Here is a 22,955-nt window from a genome sequence, read left to right on the forward strand (position 1 = left end):
CGGGCCAGGTGCCTGCTTTTTCCTTCTCCCTATCAACCTAGTCTTAGGAAAAGTTCTATACTTTCTTCAAACTGAATTATAAGTGATTTGGGGAAAATTCAAAGGATTGCTCTACTTATGTATTCTTGCATCTAGCAAGGATCAAAGCCTTAAGCTAGACGAATGGGACTCTAGGAGTGGATTTTAAGCCTGATCTATAAGTAGGAGTTAAAGAGTTCCCCACATTCCATAAGGGATCATCATGATTTCCTTGCAGAGGTACACCCATGAGCCTGTAAATGCAGGTGATTCTTAAAAGTCACTTGTTGAATTAACTTTGCTATTTCCATCCAGCTTCCTTCTCCTACTCCACCCTTTCCCTGGACAATCTCAGCCCCACAGCTCGTCCTCCTCTTGGACTTCACCGTATGTATTTGTTGGGATTCTTTGGTTGCACGTGACAGGAACAAACCATCATCCAAGCCATCTTACAAAAATAAAAGGCTCTTGTAGCCAAACAACCAAATGTAGGGCTTGAATCACCTTTACAGTTGAACAAGGCTTAACCATTAACACACACACACACACACACACACACACACACACACACACACACACACACACGTCTATTTTCTTTGTGCTTCTACTGGCATTGGTCTCATTATATTCCCCTTTCCTATATATGAAGGGACATAGTTTTATAGCTCTCTATTTGAGGGAAAGAGAGCATGCTTCAGGTCTGCCTCAAGACGCAGCAGAAAAGTCTGCGGAAGGATGCTGATTGGTCAGTTCAGGTCACATGCCCACTTAGGAGGCCCATTGCTGTGTCTAGGTAGATGTGGTGTAAAAAACACCATCATCTCTGTGACAGCCCCTTAAGAAACACATGACATGAGGGAATCATCTTCTTCATCTGTAAAATGAGGGGAGTGGAGGTCACTCTATAACTCTTAGCTTTAACCTGATTCTATTTAAAAATCGTATCTTCATTTTTGGTAATCTTATCACTGTATCTTTGTCTCTCATCGTGTCCGGCCCCCCACAAGAAAGCCAGATATCACTGGGAAACAGCAGTGATCTCCTTGGCTCAATTCTACATCTAAGTAGGCAAAGCAGCACCCCCTATGGTGCCTCTCATATGATACAGCAAAGCATTATAGTTCAATCTTGACCAAATTTAATCATTTATGCCACATAATGTAAGATGGTCACAATTTCCAAATTTGTCAAGCATCCCAAATCTGGCATTTTGCCTAAGTTAAAAAAAAAAAAAAAAAGCAGATCTGGTGAAAGATCAACTGGAAATTTGCCTGTATGACATTATGCTGGGAGCATGAAACAATGCTTATGCAATTGGTTCCAATTCAGATGCAACCCAGGTTCAAAGCAGCTAATACACAGTGGTGTTCCAGATTATTCATCTATTTCCATTCCCATGAAATGTCTTGAATGAAAAGCCTATCTACCTGCCAACAGGGTCCATCAGTCTGCCATCTCTATCATTTCTGCACTTCTATTGTAATGATCCTTGGCCATGTCCACCTTTCTTATGAGACCATTAGTTCACGGAAGGCAATAAATATATCATATGCATATTTGTTCAACATCAAATCTATGCCAAATCCATCCTCCTGGGTTGCTTGGGATCCTAGGATTCAACTACATATGTGTGATTTGGGGCAAGTCATCAATCCTTTCTCAGTCAGTTTCCTTATCTTTTACATAGTGGTACTAGCACCTCCTCCACTGTATTGGAGGGAGGATTAAATAAGGTGATAAACAGCAAACTGCCTAGCACAGAATTCAACACATAGCAGGGTGCATCTGTGGTTTGTCTTATTTTTAAGTTCCCAAATGACACGAAGAATGGTGGCATGGGTGGCAGCATAGTCAGGTGTTTACAGTCCTGATATCCAATCCCAGCTCAGCCACTTAACAACCAGTGGTATGATTTTGAAATTTCTTAAAGTTTCAAAGCCTCAGTTTCTTCATATGTAAAGTGGACTTGATGGTAATATCTACCTCATAGTTTTGAGTGGATAAAGAAAGAAAACTTAGATAAAGCACCTACCATAGCATCTGGCACATAGATACCTATAAATGGTATCACTTGTTGCTATCACCTGTAATGGAGGGTGAAAAAAGAAGCAGCAAGATTCCACTCTGAGATGCTTCTGTGTTTTTTCTGGTCTTTTCCTGCTGTATACATCCTGATGAAGATGAACCCACATTAATAGAGGCAGTGGTTAATTGCCTCCTTGTGGGCTAGCCCTGTCCTGAGGCAGAAAATTACAATATTCTTCTTTTTTCTTGAAGCTTCCAGTGGGATATGTCTGTTCTAATTTAATAAACCTCTTTTTTTAGTGCCAGGCTCGAAGAGGCAATACCACATGTACATTTCCAAATGCATAATTAGTATGAACACTCAGGCCCTAACTACATGGGGAAAGCAGTCTGGGAGAGGGGGGTGTGAGTATCTGTTCACATTCATTTGAACCAGCGCCAACCAAACTTCCACAGTTAATTGTATCTCAGTGATTTTCTCCTGGAAAAAAATAATTACTATGCAGGGCTCTAGCTGCTGCTTGGCCATCGTTCATTTCTGACTCTTGAGTTAGCATTGTTTACAGTGTTGAGTCAGCAGCAGTCACATAATGTGTCAAGCAAGTGGAGTACACCTCCCACCCCGAGCTTCCCCACCCCACCAGTTCCCTGTTATCAATCCATTTCCTTCCTTGTGTTCCAGCAATGCAAGAGAAAATGGAAGATGGGCATAATGGAAGTTGACTGTTTTGGAAAAGCATGCTCAAGGTTCATGCTGAGCGTGCATGCAGAGGGCACCAGAGAAGCAGGGAGCCCTTAACTCAGAAAGACTTTTCTGAACGGGAAAGGTTCAGCCCCCAGGAAAATGATGGTCTTCCTTTCATCTTCAGGTAATGCAGGTGGTGAAGGAGCAGGTTATGAGAGCACTTACAACCAAGCCTAGCTCCCTGGACCAGTTCAAGAGCAAACTGCAGAACCTGAGCTACACTGAGATCCTGAAAATCCGCCAGTCCGAGAGGATGAACCAGGAAGATTTCCAGTCCCGCCCGATTTTGTAAGTTACCCAGAATTGACCTCTATCTCCCAAAAGACTCTAACCCACTACTTCTAGAATGACCGCCTGTCATGAAACTGGGCTGTGTTGTGAGCTCCTCAGGGAAGGCCAGCAGAAGACATTCCAAGGATCTCATTTAGTTAGGGGAGTCTCAGCAGCTCCTTGAGGAAGGGCTGGGCTGAGTGGAGTGGGCCAGGTGCTGGAAGAATGGATCTAAACCAGGAGCTGGTCCCGTTAGTGACAAGTCCTCCAGGGATTTGTAGCTTAAAAGTTTGGACCTTTTCCAACACTTGGAACAATTTTTTTTTGTCTTTGACCAGTAAAACTGTATTTCATGTGGGTGCCCTTTGAATAGCAAGACCTTGTGAGCCAGCCAGAGTGAGGCCCATCCATTAAAGCACTATGAAAATTAAAGTAGCATGAATCTAAATGAGTGGGAGTGAGAGCTTGAGAGGAAGAGAGTGAACTACCTCCCCTTTGCCCTGTTGGCACTGGTTGGCATCAGAGCATGCTATATGGCCTTCATAACTGTGAACCTACATCCTACAGTGGGGAGGCAGCAAGTCCCCCTTCACAGGACTTTGCAAGAAATGCCACTTGCAACCATTGCAAGATTTCATGTATTCCAATCTTTAAAGTGTTCTGAACTCACACATGAAGGGTATTTTGCTTGCTTCATCCTTTCTTAGAACTGCTCTGTTTCTCTTCCTTTCTCCTGTTCTAAGAGCTGGGTCAATTTTGTTACCCTTATATTTTAAAGAGGAAAAAAATAGGGAAAGGCATATGTGTTTGATATTTATTCTCATTTTGTCCTCAGAAGACTGGACGCAGCTTCTTCTGAGCTTTTGCATGAAGCCAACTTGTAACATAGTTTTAATTCTGAAGGCAGTGCTCCCCCACCACACACACCTGATCTCTTTCTGTTTCTGATTCTTTCCCTTTTTGTTTGTTGCTTTCCAATATTTGACACTTTTAATGCTTGGCAATTTGTAATGCACCCTTCATGCCATTTCATTTCTTCACATCCCTGTGAGATGGGCAGGCCTTACTCCCATGCAAAGGCTAGGATAGGCAGGTCTTATTCCTATGCAAAGGCTAATCTGGAGGGGTAAAGACCATGAAACAAGTGGAAGAGCCAGGACTGGGCCTCGAGTCTATTGACCCCTCAGCTAATATTGTGTTTGCCCTGCCCGAGCTTCTTTGCAATGTGAGAGACTGAAATGAGGTTTCAAAAGTGCACAGGTCTAAAAGGACAATAGCTAAGCAGTAACACCTACCATACATTTGTTTTCCAATCTTAAGAAGCACTGTTAGAAACTGTGGAGTAGAACCCTGCAGACTAGTTGGCATGAAGTTAGTCAGCGGCGGAGGGAAAATGCTTCCAAGGTGCTTTGGCTTCATCATTGCAAAACCTAAGTCATACCTGCATGAGCACCAGCTAGCCTTGACAAGAGGCACCACTGGGGTTTTGCATTGGTCCTCAGCCAGAAGACGGTAACAGCTAGAAACACCAAGCAGGATGCACTTTGGATAAGTGACTGGCTCCTCAGAGATGCAGTTTCTCACCTGCAAAGAGGGACAATGGCTCCTTGCCCCATCCCAGGGCCTACAGTGTACTGGATTTCATAAATGGTTCAGCAGATGTATAAACGTAGGACAGTTTATTATGCTTTTGATAATAAGTCTTAAAACCTGAAGGGAGACTTGCGGAATCACTTCCGTTAAAGCCAAGTGACTCTAAATTATGTTCGATGAATTATGTTTGACCTTGACTTTTTCCAAGTAAGAATGTTAACCTCATGGCAAGTACGAACATTTTACTCCTACTTTGGCTTTATATCTTCACTTCCTAAGGCTTTGCCTGTGACATTCTGAAGTTTCTTTCCCCTTTATTATAAGATGCTCTTATCTTTGAAACTATCCAAATATGAAGGAAATCTCCTGCATGCATGTAGCTTTTGCATCATCTCTCAGCCATGGACCAAGAAGTACCATGGCCCACTGGAGTTCTTGATATCTGTAGCTGCAGCAAAGTCACAAAGAGTGGTTAGGAGCCACGGCATTTAAGCAGGTGGGCCAGGGACCAGTTTGATAATAACCCCAGTGTCTGAAACTGGCAGAGGGTAGCTGTGATATGTTTTGCCTATTAGAGTGATCTACTAGACAGGAATTCATTATGGGGTTACATGAAGTCTAACTTCTGCCAGAATGGCTCACACGATAAACCCAAGTCACCTAAGAGAAAGAAATAGAGGAGTAGACCATGTATGCTTGTTTTCATTCATTTGTTCATTTCACAAACATGTATTGAACAACTCCTACATGCCAGGCCCTGCTCAAGGTGCTGGGGGCAGGCAGAGACCCAGAGACACTTGGTCTCCCTCTGCCACAGGCTAGGATTAGGGGTGGGGGATTTACCATAGACGGGGCTCAGTGCTTAGTTACAGGAAGAGCACAGAGGAGATGGATCTAACCCAAGCTTAAGGTTAGGATATTGGGATTTTCGAGCTGAAAATCACCCTTAAGGCCATCCAGTTCAAGCTTTTCATTTTTCAGACAGGGACAGCAACTTGGCTGGGGCCTGACCACCAGTGGGGAATCCCACTGGCCATCAGGCTGCCCTCCTCCCTCTGTGTATGCCACACACAGCATGGTGGCAGACCTCAGCTCCATGCAGACCACTTGAGCAATACACCCTGTTGTTATAAAATGGTCGTTTTCTGAGAAGAAAAATGTAAACTCCATGTGAATAAATATTTTGGGGGAATATATATTCAGTGGGTTGAAGAAGCCTCTGTTTTATTTCTTAGCTCTTGACTAATTGTTTCAAACAGGAGGTATTTGTTATGTCCTATTTAGTACAACTTACCAAGGAAGATAAGTCCATCCAATTAATCGGAGTTAATGGATATAAAAAGCTTGAATAGTCCAAAAATCAATCATTTAACCCTATGTTGGAGAGGAAGGGGAGATGCAAAGACAAACATCAGTGAAAGCAGGGAAACAAAATGTGTAAAACATGGACCCAATTTGCTATCAGATTGACCTGGAGTCATTTACAAATGTGGCTCTGTAAGCAAGTTATGTAATCCATTCTAAGCCTGCTTTTCTCATCTCTAAAAATGAAGATATCAAAAATGTCTACATCATTGGATTGTCATAAGGATTTGACAAAGTCATGCATGAAAAGCACTTATCATATGCCTGGGACCTAATATCCACTTGAAGAAATGTTCTGTCTTATTAGCCTGTAACCAGAATTTAACAAGTTGTGATACTGTTGATATGTAAATGATAAAACTGACACTGTGCATGTATTTGTATTAATATATGCCTCTCCCTTGTCTTAGAAAGTACAATAGAAATCTGTGGGAAAGAAAAGCAAAAACAAACAAAGCCAGGAATAAAGCTGATACCTACCCTGCAAATCTGCATCCTCGCTAAAGATCAGCCACATGCTTCACTGAAAGCTTTCTCATAACCAATGCAAGGGGGACAGTCTGGTCAGTTAGACAATGTTCAGTGTTCAGACAGCTGACAAATATCTAATGAGTGCCTGTCACGTGCCAGACACTATTCTATGTGTTGGCAATTCAGCAGTGAAGAGAACAGACATATTTCTTACCCCCACAGTGATTATATTTTAGTAGGGAGATAAAAGGCAATAACAATTCAGCAGTGAAGAGAACAGACATATTTCTTACCCCCACAGTGATTATATTTTAGTAGGGAGAAAAAAGGCAATACACATGGTGAATAAGATGACAGCATGCTAAGAGGAGATACATGCAGTGGAGACACAAAGCAAGATAAGGGAAATAGAGTGCAGTTTTAAATAGGTTGGTTAGAGTAGCTCTCTCTAATTAGGATGGTGCCAATTGAGTACAGACTTGTAAGGGACTAAGGGAGCAGGCCATGTGGGTATTTGGGAGAAGGGTATTCCAGACAGAGAGAACCACCAGGGCAAAGGCCCTGAGGTTCTGGGTGTTTAGTGAATAAAGAGGAGGCCAGTGTGGCTGGAGCAGAATAACTGATGGGGAAAGAGCAATGGAAGGTGAGGCCAGAAAGGTGCAGGGAGCCCCATTACACAAGGTCTTGTTGGGGAGCCGTTGGAGGGTTTTGAGCAAATGAATGATGTGATGTGACTTAGGTGTTTAAATAATCCCTCTGATGCTGTATTGGAAATAGACACTAAGAAAGCAAGTTTTTGGAAGCAGGGAAATCAAATGGGAAAGCTATTTTAATAACCCAACCAAGAGGTGATGAGAAATGATTATAGTATATTGAAAATGAGATCCATTTTGAAGAGAAGAGACAAAGGTATTTCCTGATTGATTAGGAAATACCTAGGGGTGTAAGAGAAAGAGAGAAGTCAAGGATGAACTCATGGTTTGGGGCCTTAACAACTAAAGGACAGAGCAAGTGGAGCAGGGGATCAGGAGTTCAGCTTTGGATATGTGAAGCTACAAGACGTCCAGTTAGACAGTCAGACAGATGAGCTTGGAGTTCAGCAGAGAGATGGACAGTGGGTAGTTGCTCAGTAGGGCAGACCCCAAGTCAAAGGAATCTCACCAGTCTAATGGTGCTGTCTGTCTTCTGTGTATGGCAGTGGCCTCACTGGGCCTGAACTTGAAATTGTTTTCCAGAAACAGTGCTAGACTTTGAATTGCTCTTCACATACTCTTTAAATCCTCTCTCCTTTAATCTTCCTCCTTTTATTTATTGGCAAGACCTTTGGATAGAATGAGAAAGATATTTATCAAAGCAAAGCTAGTAAACCCATGACCCTGGCCTGATTGACCCCAAGCTCAGAATTTCAAAACCCAGTTACAGCCCATGGGGTTATTACCTGGCTTACCCCAGAGGGCAGATATCAGCCACAGAAACATACTGTAGGGCTTATTTATGTTTTCCTAATTTGTATGAATTTTACGGCTACTGAGTCCATTTGCCAGGAAAGAAGAAATTGCTTTGAAAAAGAAAGAGCTGGTGGGCACCTGTTATGAGCCGGGTAGTGCAATAGAAAGAAAGAATGAGCTGTCTCACTCCCTTCATTGCCTGGTCACGTTTTGGAGTCCTTTGAGGCTTATAACAAAAAAAAAAAAAGGAGTAACTGTTGTAGCAGCAGATTCTGTTATTCTGATAGTGCATCCTCAGAATATGGTTCCATGATGAAATGCGTTGTGACAGGCACCTCTGGGTCTTACACGAAAAAGTCATAAAGCATCAATTAAGATTACTCAGAATTCCTTCAGTTGTTTCCTTCTTTTGGTCTTCATCACTGCATTCTCTGCTCCATTTTAATGACTCAACCCTGGCCTAGTGAAACTATTATTTAAATACATATATCTATAACCTAAGAATTGATGAAATTCCAAAACTCCTTCTCCCAGATTTTCTCCATCCTCTGGTACCATGCCTTTGTCTGCACCCGGTCACCTGGACTTGGAAGTTGGGAGCAGTGATTTATTGCTGTGTGCAGCTCCCTGGCAGTTACCCACTTTCTTTTCCACTCAGTGCAGGGTCCTTCAAAGCTGCAATTTACTGAGTCAACTTTAGATAGAGCTAAGCACTGATAATAAATAGTTTAGTGATCTGAAAGCCTGAAATGAGACCCTAAGAGACCTGTACAGGGAAGGCTTTACAAATGTCCCAAACTATTATTAGGACTGAATTTCCATATTATGCTTTATAGATGTTCAGTTGGAACAGTATCAAATGAGAGAATGTTTGAGGGCACTTAAGCCTCAAAAAAATGTATTAATGGAGTACTAGAATACCCTGTTAGATGGCCTTATCCTTTTATGTAACTTTTTTCTTTTTTCTCATGAATAAATCAAAGCAGTTTGCACAAGGAAAACCTGAGTCTGTGCCCATATTCTACACGTAACCTCCATGAGTTGTTTCCCCCTCTGTAAGATGGGAGTGATGGGAATGATGACATTAATACTTTCCCCAAAAGCTGTTATTTTCAGGAAGGAGGGAAGGAAGATTAAATGAGCTAAAATTGCATATTGCACTACCCGGCTCATAGCAGGTGCCCAACAAGCATGAGTACCTTTCTCACCTCGGAATGGAGCACCGTGTGAGAACAGGTTGCCTGCAGTTCAGTGTCAGGGCAAGTCCAGAGTTAAGGTGGAAGCTGATGAATGTGTGAGCCTTGACTACAGGGTAATATGGGCCTATGGACTGTTTGGCTTGAGGAAAGGAGAGAATGTCACCAAAGCAAATTCAGTTGTGCCTTATATTCCTGCTCAGCGCTTAATAAAGACTTGTACTCTGTCTCGTTTGGGAGTCACAGCAGGAAAGATCCTTATTCCCATTTTATAGATGAAGAAACTGAGGCTTAGATGAGTTACGTGAAATGCTAGTCGTGGGCAGAGCCTAGACTGAAACTCTAGTCTTCTGACTTGTTAGATCTATGTTCTGACCAGTACTTCTTACACTGCTATGAGGAATGGGCTCTGGGTCTCCCTGTCCAGCTTCAACTAGAATAGTTTTGGCTTTACTATACTCAAATACTAGGGCACTACATAAAATTTCCTATGATAAAAATTTCTGCTCTAAAAAAAAAGTCTGAAAACCATTTCACTCTATCATGATATCTTTGCAGCATAATGGATCTCAAACTAAATTATATTGCATTAGCCGGAGACAAGATGCAAATAATCTTTAATTTTTCCCATCATTATCTCAGTCTCTGTGGGCTGGAATCTGGGACAGTGTTGTTGTCCCCATTTGTGAATGATGAAATTGGAAGCAAAGGTGGTCCTGTGGTTTGCTCACTATACAGTGTTTGCTGTGGAATAGTAATCGTGTGGTTGCCTAATATGCCTGTTTAATCAGATCACAAATACAGCCTCAGAGTTTACCTGGTACAGGGGAAAAAAGTTGATCAAGGATTGATTGTCTTAGCAGTGCTGAATGGATTTTTGCATAACTTTATATCTGTGGCTTTGTAACATAAAAGAAGAAAATTTTCAGGACACTTTGCTGTGAAAAAACATCACTGAAGTGGCTGGTACTTTTGTGGAACTCTGTAAATGTCACAGAATCTACTGTGGTGTTGTACTTATGCCCCTGGCGACTGACTCTTAATAAACACTTCTCTAAAGCACCAAGTTGGAGGTATTAGATGCTCATGAAAAGATGCACTTGTTCTCCCCTGCCCATATGCCCATGATGCCCACCAAGCCACACTCTGTTTCTCAAGGCATGCTGTGGAATATGTGTTTTTCCTCTAACAGGGAACTAAAGGAGAAGATTCAGCCAGAAATCTTAGAGCTGATCAAACAGCAACGCCTGAACCGCCTTGTGGAAGGGACCTGCTTTAGGAAACTCAATGCCCGGCGGAGGCAAGGTATTGTTTCTGGGGACACTCCAAACTTGGATAGGGTAAACAGTGGCCCGCTCCCTGGAGAATCGCAAGGGCATGGTGTTGGTTTAAGCTAGGCCATGCAGCATTGTATTCAGGACAGGAATAGCAGTCCAGGTCGTTTCTGGTTCCCATGCACACCCAGAGAGAATCAAAGTCCACAATTACCAGAAGAGCCACAGAAATGAAGAGCCATTCTTTGCTATTTAGTGCCACAAAACTGCTAGTGGTGGTGTCAACAATAGCTGACATGTATATGAGCCTACCATGTGCCAGGTGCTTCTGAAACTCTAGTCTTCTGACTCCCGGATCTATGTTCTGGCCAATACCTGTTACAATGCATTACGTTATAAAGCATTATATCCTCACCATAACCCTAAGAAGTAACTACTAGGATTGTGCCCAGTGTACAGATTAGGAAATAGAGGCACTAAAGGGCTAAGAAACCGGCCCCAAGTCACAGAAGAGCAAGGATTCAAACTCCACGGCTCCAGGACCCTTCCTTTTAATGACTCCCCTTGCTGCAGGAGAGCTGGCACTCACTGTTGGGTTTGATCTTGGAACTTCCAGCATGGACGGCCCTTATTGTCAAATCCCCCACACTGCTTCTCTTCTAGGACAGAATTATTTTATATGGGGATATAAGTAACAGTGAACTAAGATAGGGTAGCATCACTTACATAATTTCTCAAGGCAGATTTCTGAATTGTCTCTATAAATTCTAACCTCAAAATGTCAAATTCAAATGGGTGTCAAAAGACTAGACCCAACAGGTGGGAAACATGTCTAGCTGTTTCTTTCCTGGACAAGTAAAGCACCCTTGACTGTTTTCTTGCTTTCTTGACATGCTGCTGATTGCACAGCTAGAGTCTTCATACCACACTCTCCTAGAAGCAAACAGCCAGAGCATAAAACTGAAAAGTAAGATTTGGGAAGAGGCTGCATAAATGTCTTCTTTTGAGAAGTGTCTGTTCATGTCCTCTGCCCACTTTTTGATGGGGTTGTTTGTTTTTTTCTTGTAAATTTGTTTGAGTTCATTGTAGATTCTGGATATTAGCCCTTTGTCAGATGAGTAGGTTGCAAAAATTTTCTCCCATTCTGTAGGTTGCCTGTTCACTCTGATGATAGTTTCTTTTGCTGTGCAGAAGCTCTTTAGTTTAATGAGATCCCATTTGTCGATTTTTGCTCTTGTTGCCATTGCTTTTGGTGTTTTAGACATGAAGTCCTTGCCCACGCCTATGTCCTGAATGGTATTGCCTAGGTTTTCTTGTAGGATTTTAATGGTTTTAGGTCTAACATATAAGTCTTTAATCCATCTTGAATTAATTTTTGTATAAGGTGTAAGGAAGGGATCCAGTTTCAGCTTTCTACATATGGCTAGCCAGTTTTCCCAGCACCTTTTATTAAATAGGGAATCCTTTCCCCATTTCTTGTTTTTGTCAGCTTTGTCACATGAAGAAATGCTCATCATCACTGGCCATCAGAGAAATGCAAATCAAAACCACAGTGAGATACCATCTCACACCAGTTAGAATGGCCATCATTAAAAAATCAGGAAACAACAGGTGCTGGAGAGGATGTGGAGAAATAGGAACACTTTTACACTGTTGGTGGGACTTTAAACTAGTTCAACCATTGTGGAAGTCAGTGTGGCGATTCCTCAGGGATCTCGAACTAGAAATACCATTTGACCCAGCCATCCCATTACTGGGTATATACCCAAAGGACTATAAATCATGCTGCTATAAAGACACATGCACACGTATGTTTATTGCAGCACTATTCACAATAGCAAAGAGTTGGAACCAACCCAAATGTCCAACAACGATAGACTGGATTAAGAAAATGTGGCACATATACACCATGGAATACTATGCAGCCATAAAAAATGATGAGTTCGTGTCCTTTGTAGGGACATGGATGAAACTGGAAAACATCATTCTCAGTAAACTATCGCAAGGACAAAAAACCAAACACCGCATGTTCTCACTCATAGGTGGGAATTGAACAATGAGAACTCATGGACACAGGAAGGGGAACATCACACTCCGGGGACTGTTGTGGGGTGGGGGGAGGGCGGAGGGACAGCATTAGGAGATACACCTAATGCTAAATGACGAGTTAATGGGTGCAGGAAATCAACATGGCACATGGATACATATGTAACAAACCTGCACATTGTGCACATGTACCCTAAAACCCTAAAGTATAATAAAAAAAAAAAAAAAAGATTTGGGAAGAGGCAAAGAGATAGAAGGAAGAGGCAGGAGCAAGCACAGGCATTAGCAACTACACTAAGAACACCAGTTATGGCCCAGGAGAAATTTTGGCAGATATTTTGAAACCTGCTGGATGCCTGCTAAGCCACAGAGCTCACCCACTAATGACAAAAATCATTTTGTATTTGTCAGCTGAACTCATCCCCCGGCCATTTACTGTAACTGTCCTGTGCTGCATATTCAGTAAATTGGAAATATTTCTCATGTCACCATTAAACATCACATTGAGGAACTTCCAAAGGCAGAACTTCCCGGAGGAATGAAAATGCAGTTTCTTCACAGAAAATGAGAAGCTCTTAGAGTGAATTTCAAGCTGAGCCTCCGGAGAGGACAATGGGCAGAGTAATAAGGGCTGAGTTACAGAGAAAGCCTCCTATTAGTGAGACCAGTGGAAGAGGGAACTCCTCCCTCCCATTCAGCCACTGAAGGATGAGTTCATGCCCTCCTCTCATATCATTCCCTGCATCAGGCATCATGTCAGAGTAAATGGTGTTCCAAGAAGACCACAGGGCTCAGTGGCAAGGACATAGCCCTAGAACCAGGCAATGTGGGTGCGGTCTTGCCTCTATACCTGTCCAGCTGTGTGACCTTGGGCAGTTTCCCCATCCGAAATGGGGATAGCAATGCCTGTCTCCCAGGGCTATCGTGAGGAATAGAGGTGATTATGAATGTAGCAACAAGAAACAACAAAAAAAGGGAGCTACTACTGTTCTTTAAGATTGTGTAGGAAAAAAGCAGTGAGCCAGAGTGAGTGGACTTGGTGCTAGGCTTCTCAGTTCTTGGAGCTCATTTAGTCAGAAAGTCGGTTGTATGCCCTGATGTCTTTATTGCCTTTGGAAAAATCAATGTTTGGGATATATTGCCCCCATAAAGATGATTTATAAGATTTTTACTTACTTGACATTGGGCAAAGGGCACAGAAGTTTTGGGGATGGGAAATACCAAGTAGACACCCAATGCCTCTGTTGCTGCCCAGCTAGAATCCCTCACAACCTAGCTCCTAGCACGAATTTAACCTTCTAGTCTACTGTGTCATGAGACTTTCCTGACTAGGTTGAAGTGAGTAGGTGCTATCAGAATAATCCTGTTTCTAGATGTATTAATTACAGGGTTTTTTTGTTGTTGTTTTGTTGTTGTTGTTTAAAAAATCTTAGTCCCATATCTGTAAATTTTTCCAATTTTCTAAAAACGAACTACCTCCTGAACAAAAAAATATTAGCATCTAGATTATAAATTTATGAGTTGAGCTCCCTAGGGAGCATGACCATCTGTGTTTAATACAAAATCATCCTTCCGAGTGCAGAAAGGAAGGCTTTTTGGTATTTGGTAAATGGATTTGAAATCTGGTGACTAGCTCTGTGCTTAAAAATAGGGATTCAAAGCAGACTGTGCTGAAATTGGTTTCCTATCACCCCATCAAAACATTCCATTTAGATTTACACAGATTAATGAGAACATGACATTTTTAATCCCTTCGAGAAAGATGTGCTTCTACATGAGATCTCAGACTGCGATGGACAACCGCCTGCCAGGTACCATCACAGGTTAAAGAGCAGACACTCCCAGTGCAACAGCCAGCACCATACTCCCTCTAAACTTGTCTGACAATGAGTAGGACACAGATGAGTGAATTTAAGTAGTTAACTTTATAAGGGAAAATATTAAAGAACTGACAGTTCCACAGAACTGGAAAGTGAAGGAACAAATAGAGAGTGCTGGACTGTGCCACGTTTGGCTAGAAGGTCCCCGAGTTGATACTTTCCGATCCTTCTGCCTGTCTCATGTGCAACTCTGATACTGGAATAGTCAGATGCAGACATTTACAGATCTGGGTTTCTGGGAATTCTAACCACATTAGAACTGGGAGGTAATATATCTCAAAAGACACAATAAGCTGGGTTGAAGTCTCTGCTCCCTACTCACTAGCTGGGTAGCCTCGGGTAATCTGCTCAATGTCTTTGTGCTCCTCTTTCTTCTTCTTTCAAATGGGGATGATGTTAGTTCCTCTATCAAATAGCCATAAGGGGTAAGTAAAATTATACATCTATAGCACTTTGATGCTTGGCAGATTATCAAACATTCATTAATGATGTCTGCTATTAATTTTAGCACATAGCACCTCAGAATATAGATTTTTTTTTTTTTTTTGAGACAGTCTTGCTCTGTCACCCAGGCTGGAGTGCAATGGCACGATCTCAGCTCACTGCAACCTCTGCCTCCTGGGTTCAAGCAGGTCTCCTGCATCAGCCTCCGCTGGGATTACAGGCACCCGCCACCGTGCCCGGGTAATTTTTTTGTATTTTTAGTAGAGATGGGGTTTCACTATGTTGGCCAGGCTGGTCTCGAACTCCTGACCTCAGGTGATCCACTTGCCTCGCCTCCCAAAGTGCTGGGATTACAGGCGTGAGCCACTGCGCCTGGCCAGAATATATATTTCTAAACACAGGAGGTGGAGTGGCATTGGAACCCACACACCTGCATCACTCCACTCTCTCCCCGAGCTTATACATATTTACCACGAAGTATAAGCTCTGGTTGCAGAATCCTTGGCATGGAAATTGCCTGGCTTCTGTGTTCCCTGGACTCCTGCAGGAGAGATTTCAGATGAAACCCTAGAAGCTGTCTGTGTTAGGGACACTGTATTAGTCCATTCTCGCATTACTATAAAGAAATGCTTAAGACTGACTAATTTATAAAGAAAATAGGTTTAATTGGTTTACGGTTCTGCAGGCTGTACAGGAAGCATCACAGCTTCTGCTTCTGGGGAGGCCACAGGAAACTTCCAATCATGATCCAATCATGGTAGAAGGTGGGGCAGGGGGAGTGAGGAGCTTCCCATGGCCACAGCAGGAGGAAGAGAGGGAGAGGGGAGGTGCCATACACTTAACCAGATCTCAAGAGGACTTTATCACTATACAGTACCAAGGGGAGGATGGTGCTAAAACATTCATGAGCACTCCGCCCCCATGATCCAGTCACCTCCCACCAGGACCCACCTCCAACACTGGAACACTGGGGGCTACAATTCCACATGAGATTTGTTGAGGACACAGATCCAAATGATACCAGCCACTATTTGCTTCATGAGAATCTGTAGGCTCAAGAACTGCCCCCTACTTCTCTTGTATTTTAGAGATGAAGGTCTTTCAGAATCACTTGCATTGAATGGCCTTGGTAAGAGTCCAGGGCTAATATTGGAAATCATTTCAAGAAGTGATAACATGAAACCTCCTGCGGAGGACAGTGTCTGTTTCATTGACCAGCGTTCCCTAAGTGCTGACATGACAGGCTTATCTTGGAACTCAATGTTGGGCAAAATGCGTGCCTACCACTCCCGCGAACAAGGCTGGTATATCTTACGTTGCTCTGGAGGCCCCGTCAGAAGACCTAGAGCCAAGTGGTGCGTTCAGGCACGGTAACCATATTGCCCTGTTGTGGGGAGCAGGTCATTCCTTTCTCCATCCCTGGTTGAAATTTTATTTTAATATTTTGTTACAAAAAGGCAGGCATAAATAAATACATATTTTCAAATTATAAAAAGCCAGTTGATTTTCATGAAAAAAAAGGCACTTCCCAATAGGTCAGAATAATACATAATCATTGTTCCCAAAAGATGGAGGGACAGTAGTGTGGATGAGAGGGACTATCATTGACTGGAAGAGCAGGAAAGTACAAATACGTTTTGAGAACCAATTCTGGAAGATGTAGGATCCATACTTTATGTGTGTTTTACTCATATAATTATGACCATTATACATATGAAGAACAGGGATTTCTGAGGTTTTTATAATTAGGCCAAGGCCCTGCAGCTAATAAGCATCAGGGCCAGGTGTGTCACCCAGGTATGTGTGACTTCAAGGCACCTGTTAGACCAAATCATCTTGGAAAGTACCTAGGGACTCCAGTGTCATTTGCTGTGAGCAGCTGTGTCCAGGGAGGCAGAATTCAGAATCAAAACACAAATCTGTCCTTTTAAAGAAAGCTCAGTGAAGTGAGGAAGATTTGATGCCCTTCGTCTCTGTATCGATAGTTGTTTCCCTTTTTTGTACCAACAAAAAAATCTTAGATCTCATCGCCCGAAAGATGACATTTCCCTTTAAACACATTACTGGGTCCCTCTTGTTTTGTGACTTGGAAAGGTTGGACCTTAGGCAGAAAGCCGACCTTGTTCTGAACACACAGAAGACTTGGCACATTTTAGGTTATCCTTGGGAAAATTCAGAATCCTAATGGAAGTGTTCTAAAGACATCTTTTAGAAAAACCTGTTCTCCTCCCTAACACAGGACTCTTAGGGCCACCGGGGTCAACCCCCAGCTGCTGACAGCGGGCTCTGCACTCAAGACAAAGATGTGTCCTGATTCCATGGCAGTCTCGGGGCTTGGTTCTTGCTGTGCCCTGTGTCTCACTGAACTGGCTGGCATTTCACACCTACCAGTGGTTGCCATCGTTCAGCTTGCTGAGCTCTCCTGGAGACCTGGGGACCAGCCCCAAGCTTGTCATGGGCCTGGATGATGAAGACAGACGGTGGGCTACACTGTCTGATAGAACTACCTATGGCTGTTTAAGTTATTTAAAATGAAGGAAAATTTATAATTTGTTTTCTTAGTATTGGATAAAACAGATATAGAGAATTTCCATTATTGCAGGAAGTTCCGTTGGAGGGCACTGCAAAAATTACAGTTGACAGTGGTTATTAGCTCCATAACAATCTATGTGACATTGGCAATAGCGTTAATCAGCCCTTCTTACCAGGCTCGTGAACTCTGAAAGCAGCTTTTCCCTCTTATCCTTCACACACACACACACGCACACGCACGCAAGAAAAAGATTGAAACACGAAATTCTCCCCATATTTTGTTTTGGGTTTGGAGATGAAGCCTGGCTATTAACATACTCTCATTAGTAATTGACTGGAAGACCTCCATATTAACTCTTGTTTTCTCCTAAATGCTAGTAAACAATCTTTGATAATGTTCTCACTGCTTCCTGCTAATTGCTTTTAGTGATGCAATTCACTCTTTCATCGCCCAGAGGGATAAAGGAACAAGTAACATCATGCTGGGGTTTGAAAGGAAAATACACATTTGTCTTACCGTAAAAGAAACTGCAAATCAAGCTGCTGCTGGTGGCTGACACTGAAACTGTCTCACCCAACATGTCGACGCACTGTGCTGATGCTATCCTTGTAGCGGCTCTCCCTTCAAGACAGAAATACACAATGTCTAAGCCTTCTAAAGCTAAGGACTCCAGTTTTACTGTGAGGAAGATACTGGCTGAGTAGCCTCCCATTTGATTATGAGTCAAGACAAGTTTCTCAGCGTTTTCAGCCCCTTTTTCCAATATTTTGCCATCCATCCGAGACTTTCTAATTGATGAGGAATGGAACACATCACTTATATCTGTGATGTACCAATCTTTTTTGCTTTTTATCGTTTTAGTAGTAGACAGAAGAAGAGAAACTTGTATAGGATAAGAGAATTAGCCAGAGGTAGGAGGAAAACCAAGGCAAGATGGTGTCATACAAGTCAAGGGAATTTAAGCTTTGGAAAGGAGGAAAATCTGTCTGCTGCAGACCCTTTGGGTTTTCTTTAAACAAACATCAACTACAGCTTTGCAAGGAAGGTGGCTGTTTTGCCTTTTGAAACTCTGATAAATAGCCACTGTTCTCTAATCATTTCTGTATGTAAAAATATGTTGCACAAGAGATTTCTGCATTCCTATTTTTCTCCATAGTATTGCCAGAGTTGCTGCTTTGTCCCAGTTCCTACTTCCCAGACCTGGGAAACAACATCTTTCTCTTAGCTGCCATGAAGAACTGAGGGAGCTCGTTTTCCTTGAGCTCTTTGGCCTTGTCTTTCATGTCTACCTTCCATTCTAATGATGTTTCACTACACGTAGTAGAGTGCTGTGTGCATTGTAGACAGCCACTCAGCAAGTATTCATTGGATAAACAAATTTATCCTGAAAGTAGAGCAGCAAAATTTTTGAAGTCTTACAAATCAGTATATCTTACACGTGAATATTAAGTTGTGCAATTTACTCTACAATAATATATGTTTGTATTATACCGTGCACCAGTTAAATTTCTTAATTCCTCCCCTCAAAATCAATTGAGTGTCATTGATCTTGTTTGATTGTGACACATTGGCTTGGCTTCAAGTCCCACTGCTGACCCTTAGATTTACTTACCCCAGCTTGAGAAGCAAGGGATTCCTGTAAAGCACAGGCCAAGACCTAACTCACAATAAGCCCAGCACGTCCAAGTACCACTTCTCACTGTCTTCCTTCCCAGCCTCGATCACCCTTTAGTCACTCACATAGCCAAACATATCACCTAGATGCAGCAAGGAAAGGAAAACTTTATAGCAGATTTCTCCAGTTGGCTTTCTGGTCATCACAGCCACGTAGGGCAGGGGAAGGGATCCGTGGGGAGAGGCAACCCCCACAGGCCCCCAAGAGCACTGTTGATGTTCAGAAAGCCATTGCCTCCTGCTCTGGAATTCACAATTCCTATTGTGAGTTACAAGTCAAATCCCCAAAGTTGCTCTCCTCATGAAAAACCTATAAGTACATATTTGCCTAATTTAAATGTTTGTGAATTACTCAGAGAATAACTGTTTTCTCCCTTTGAAATGCTCTCCCAGAAAAATGACCCATGTTTGGTATATACACAGCATAATTTTGAAATTTAGCAATTTCAAATGTTTTCCTAGCTATTAAATGACCCTTTTCCCACTCAGTTTTTTCCACTAGAGTTCAGATTCCTTTAAATCTATGGATTGCTGTATTCTGACTATGCTTCGGAATTCTCAAACTCTATTTAAAGATGAGGAAGATAAGAATCACAGAGACGCTCTCCTTTTGTGGATCAAATTTGGGCATTTTCTTTGTTCATTGTGTGGCTTTTACTTCCATTCTTAAAACTTCTATTTCTATTAAAAGAATCATAATTAAACCATGGGTTTGCAGTGACAGCAATTTTAGAGAGAAAACCACTTTTCTTAAAATATAATGAAGAGCTTTTTAGTTAGAGTGGCTTCAAAACAAATTATATTTCAGGCACAATAATGAGGTAACTTGGCCAAGGCCTCAAAGGGTACCAACCGCACAGTGGCACAAAGGGGCTTGTAGGTGACTGACACTTCATGCCTTAGGCATTTTGATCAGGTCCCTTTGGGTCTTCATTTATCAGCTTAGCCAATGCCAACTGTGCAACTTTTATGTGTCAGACACTGTGCCAAGAGATTGGGATGTTGCAATTATGAAGACAGTGACTGTCATCAGAGAAACTGTGACTCTTCCATACTGTCAGGGCTGGAGTCCTCTTCTCCTATCAGTATTAATTGTTCACAATACACCCTCAAGGGCAAGTTACTTACCTAGGGTCTGTAGCAGATAATGGGAAATACTCAGATGTTAACATTAGGCTCCAATATTGCCAGTCCAAGCCAAACTGGTGGTGCAGAGAAGACTCTAGAACATCTCAGAGGATGGGGAGAGGCCCTTCAGCTGCAGGGATAAAGAGGGCTTCCTGGAGGAGACAGCTGTGCAAGCATTGCTGTCACAGTTCAAGTCCCTAATCTATAAAAAGTACTCTTTGCCTCTTTCTTCCTGCCTCATGGGCTTACTCAAAATTTCTTCTCACTTTTGAGAGACTGAGGCAGTAAAGTTGAGGAAGTATTTTATAAGAATGACCCTAATCTCCTGGTCATGCCTATCCAGGGAAGTAAATTCTGGGAATTGGAGAGGAGAATGATTGTGCATGTCCCCATTCTTTGGCTAAATCCCTGAATTATTTAGATGATTTCCTCATGAATCCCACCCACCATGTGTATTACCAGTGTCCTAACAGTTGTTCATGATTAATGTGTGTGTGGTAGCCTAGGGTAGGGGTTTGTTGTATCAGCTAAAATATGGCCTTGGACACAACTGTCTCAACAGTCTGAAATTCTCAGAGAGGAAACTGGAAGCAGAAACATTCTGAGAAATCTATTTTTTTCTATATCTCCTTCCCTCTTTTGTCAGTAAATGAATAAGGAGCAGTTCCCATGGTGGTTATCATTAGTGATAACATAACCTCTGGAAACCACCACCTCGTAAAATCTATTGCTATTGAGCTTGAAGGGTTCGATGACTTTACTAATGGTTACCAAATGTATACCAAGCAGGACAGGTGATAACTAAATATCAAACTCAAAAGGGAACTTAATGCCCAGGGCCCTAGAATTCATTCTTCCTCAAGACTTAAAATCAAATGAACTGCTTGTTTCCTCCAGGCAAAAGTATTAAGAAATAACCAGGCTAGTATTTTTATAAACCAGAATCACTTACCTTATAAACTTGTGCTTTTTCTCTCAGACAAGTTTTGGTATTGTCGGCTTTCACCAAATCACAAAGTCCTGCATTACGGAGACTTAGAAGAGAGTCCTCAGGGAGAAGTGCCCCACGATTCCTTGCAGGACAAACGTAAGTAGTTCTCCTTGGCAGAGGCCTGAGTGTTGGTTGGTTGGTTGTTTCCTAGTCACAATATGTCATGCAACAAAACTATCAGCCTAAGTAAGCCCTTTGAACACATCTCATCTAGTTGTAAGTCTTGGCCTGAGCCATCTCATCAAGTACCAGACCTGGATGGACTTGGGGTTTGGAACTGAATAGGGGAGAATGTAAAATGGATGCAAAGGTATCTTAATTGAAAGACGTAAACTTGGGGTTCAAATGTCCACTTTTTACATTATTTATCCAGGTGCTGTGTCAAGGAGCAAAAACAATACAAACCTGATTCTATCAGTTGTCTTTTTCTGAAAACCCAAAATAATTTCTTATTTTCATAACTTATATGCCTGACCCCTACAACATTTATTCATTACAATTTAGTGTATCCCATAGTTATGACACAGCGTTAATGGCAGAGCCAAATATAACTAGTTTACCTCAAAGACACTTTGAAAATGATGATCAGTTACCTCTACTGTTTGCTAAATATTTCTCTTGTGTATTTTTTGTCTTTTTCTATATGTTGTCTGTTTTAACATACATGCTTTTGAAGAGACAGTAATGTGCAGAATTCTTTTAGCCCCACATGGAACCAGGTGCCAGGTTGACAGTGTTAACAATACAAATTAAACAAGTATTACAGAAACATTGAAATACCCAAGGGTGATAAATTAATTTGGAGGAGAAATGAGATAAAATGAACGTAGCCTCAGAGGATATCCCAAGTAGAAAAATCCGAGGGAGAAAACATTCAGAGCACTTTTAAATAACCTTTAAAAGTCACCTTGACCTTGCAGTGTTCAGATAAGCGTGTCCCAGACAGCGTCCTTACCCAGAGTCTCACACCTTCTGTCCTGTCACCCTGGGGCCCATGGAAGTCAAATCTGGATGACCTTCCTTACAGCTCACAGCCATTGAAGGCGAAAATAACCCATGAGTGGGAAATTTCCTGACACATTCAGACTCTGAGCTGACATCTCAGGCAGACAGCCTAGAACATTCACTCTTCCTCTAGCTTAAAAATGGGACAGTCTGGTCTTTGTAATGTCACTTAGTTCAGAAAACGATCTCATTTTCTTTCATAGGAGAACTTTCTTCCCAGCCCACATTATTGGCTCACTAAGTCAGGGGTTATTAAAGAAATCTGAAATCCACTGCTGCAGAGAGCCTGGGATACTGTCTATGCCTCCCTGCTTTAGGGCAGGAGTTAGGGGTGTCCTGGCCTGTAAATGAGGATCCTCCCTTCACAGTTCAAGCCTTCCCCACCCCACCTTGGCCAAGCTAGACCAGTGATTCTCTAAACGTGGTCCCTGGAACATCAGCAGCAGTATCACCTAGGAACTTCTTAGCAATGCACATTCTCAGACCCCATTCCCAGCCCTGCTAAATCAGAAACTCAGTGGGTGGGGACCAGCCATCTCTGTTTTAACAGATGTTCCAGGCAGTTCTGACATGCACAAGTTTGAGAACTGTGATTCCCCAAACATGGCTTTCACTAATAATTAAAAAAAAAAAATTAAGTAAATTAATAGCATGTTGCTAACTTTTAACTTGGGCCAAAAAAAGGATATTAAAAAATAAAATCTAAAGTTTAATATCACAACCCTTTCATAAAAGAAAGGACCCTCGATTACAAGAAAAAAAAGAGTAACAAGGACCTAATCTTAGATAAAAGACAGTCCCTTCTGCTAAACTAAAATAGCCCTCTTGAAAAACTCACACCAGCATCCT

General features: G+C 42.1%; 1 protein-coding gene across 9 annotated transcripts in view; it reads left to right on the forward strand.

The window, feature by feature from the left end:
- ELMO1 (engulfment and cell motility 1) overlaps window positions 1-22,955 on the forward strand; it is a 594,699-nt gene that overhangs the window by 549,875 nt on the left and 21,869 nt on the right. For 8 of the 9 annotated variants that reach the window (XM_032758309.1, XM_032758304.2, XM_032758310.2 and 5 more), the window contains 3 exons: window positions 2,913-3,076; window positions 10,324-10,436; window positions 21,090-21,197. In XM_032758309.1, coding sequence (XP_032614200.1) covers window positions 2,913-3,076; window positions 10,324-10,436; window positions 21,090-21,197 — 385 coding nt within the window. The remainder of the gene's footprint in view (window positions 1-2,912; window positions 3,077-10,323; window positions 10,437-21,089; window positions 21,198-22,955) is intronic. The other variant, XR_004370726.2, reaches the window with a different exon arrangement.

The sequence above is a fragment of the Hylobates moloch genome, unplaced genomic scaffold (assembly GCF_009828535.3).
Source record: "Hylobates moloch isolate HMO894 unplaced genomic scaffold, HMol_V3 SCAFFOLD_1, whole genome shotgun sequence".
Taxonomy (NCBI): domain Eukaryota; kingdom Metazoa; phylum Chordata; class Mammalia; order Primates; family Hylobatidae; genus Hylobates; species Hylobates moloch.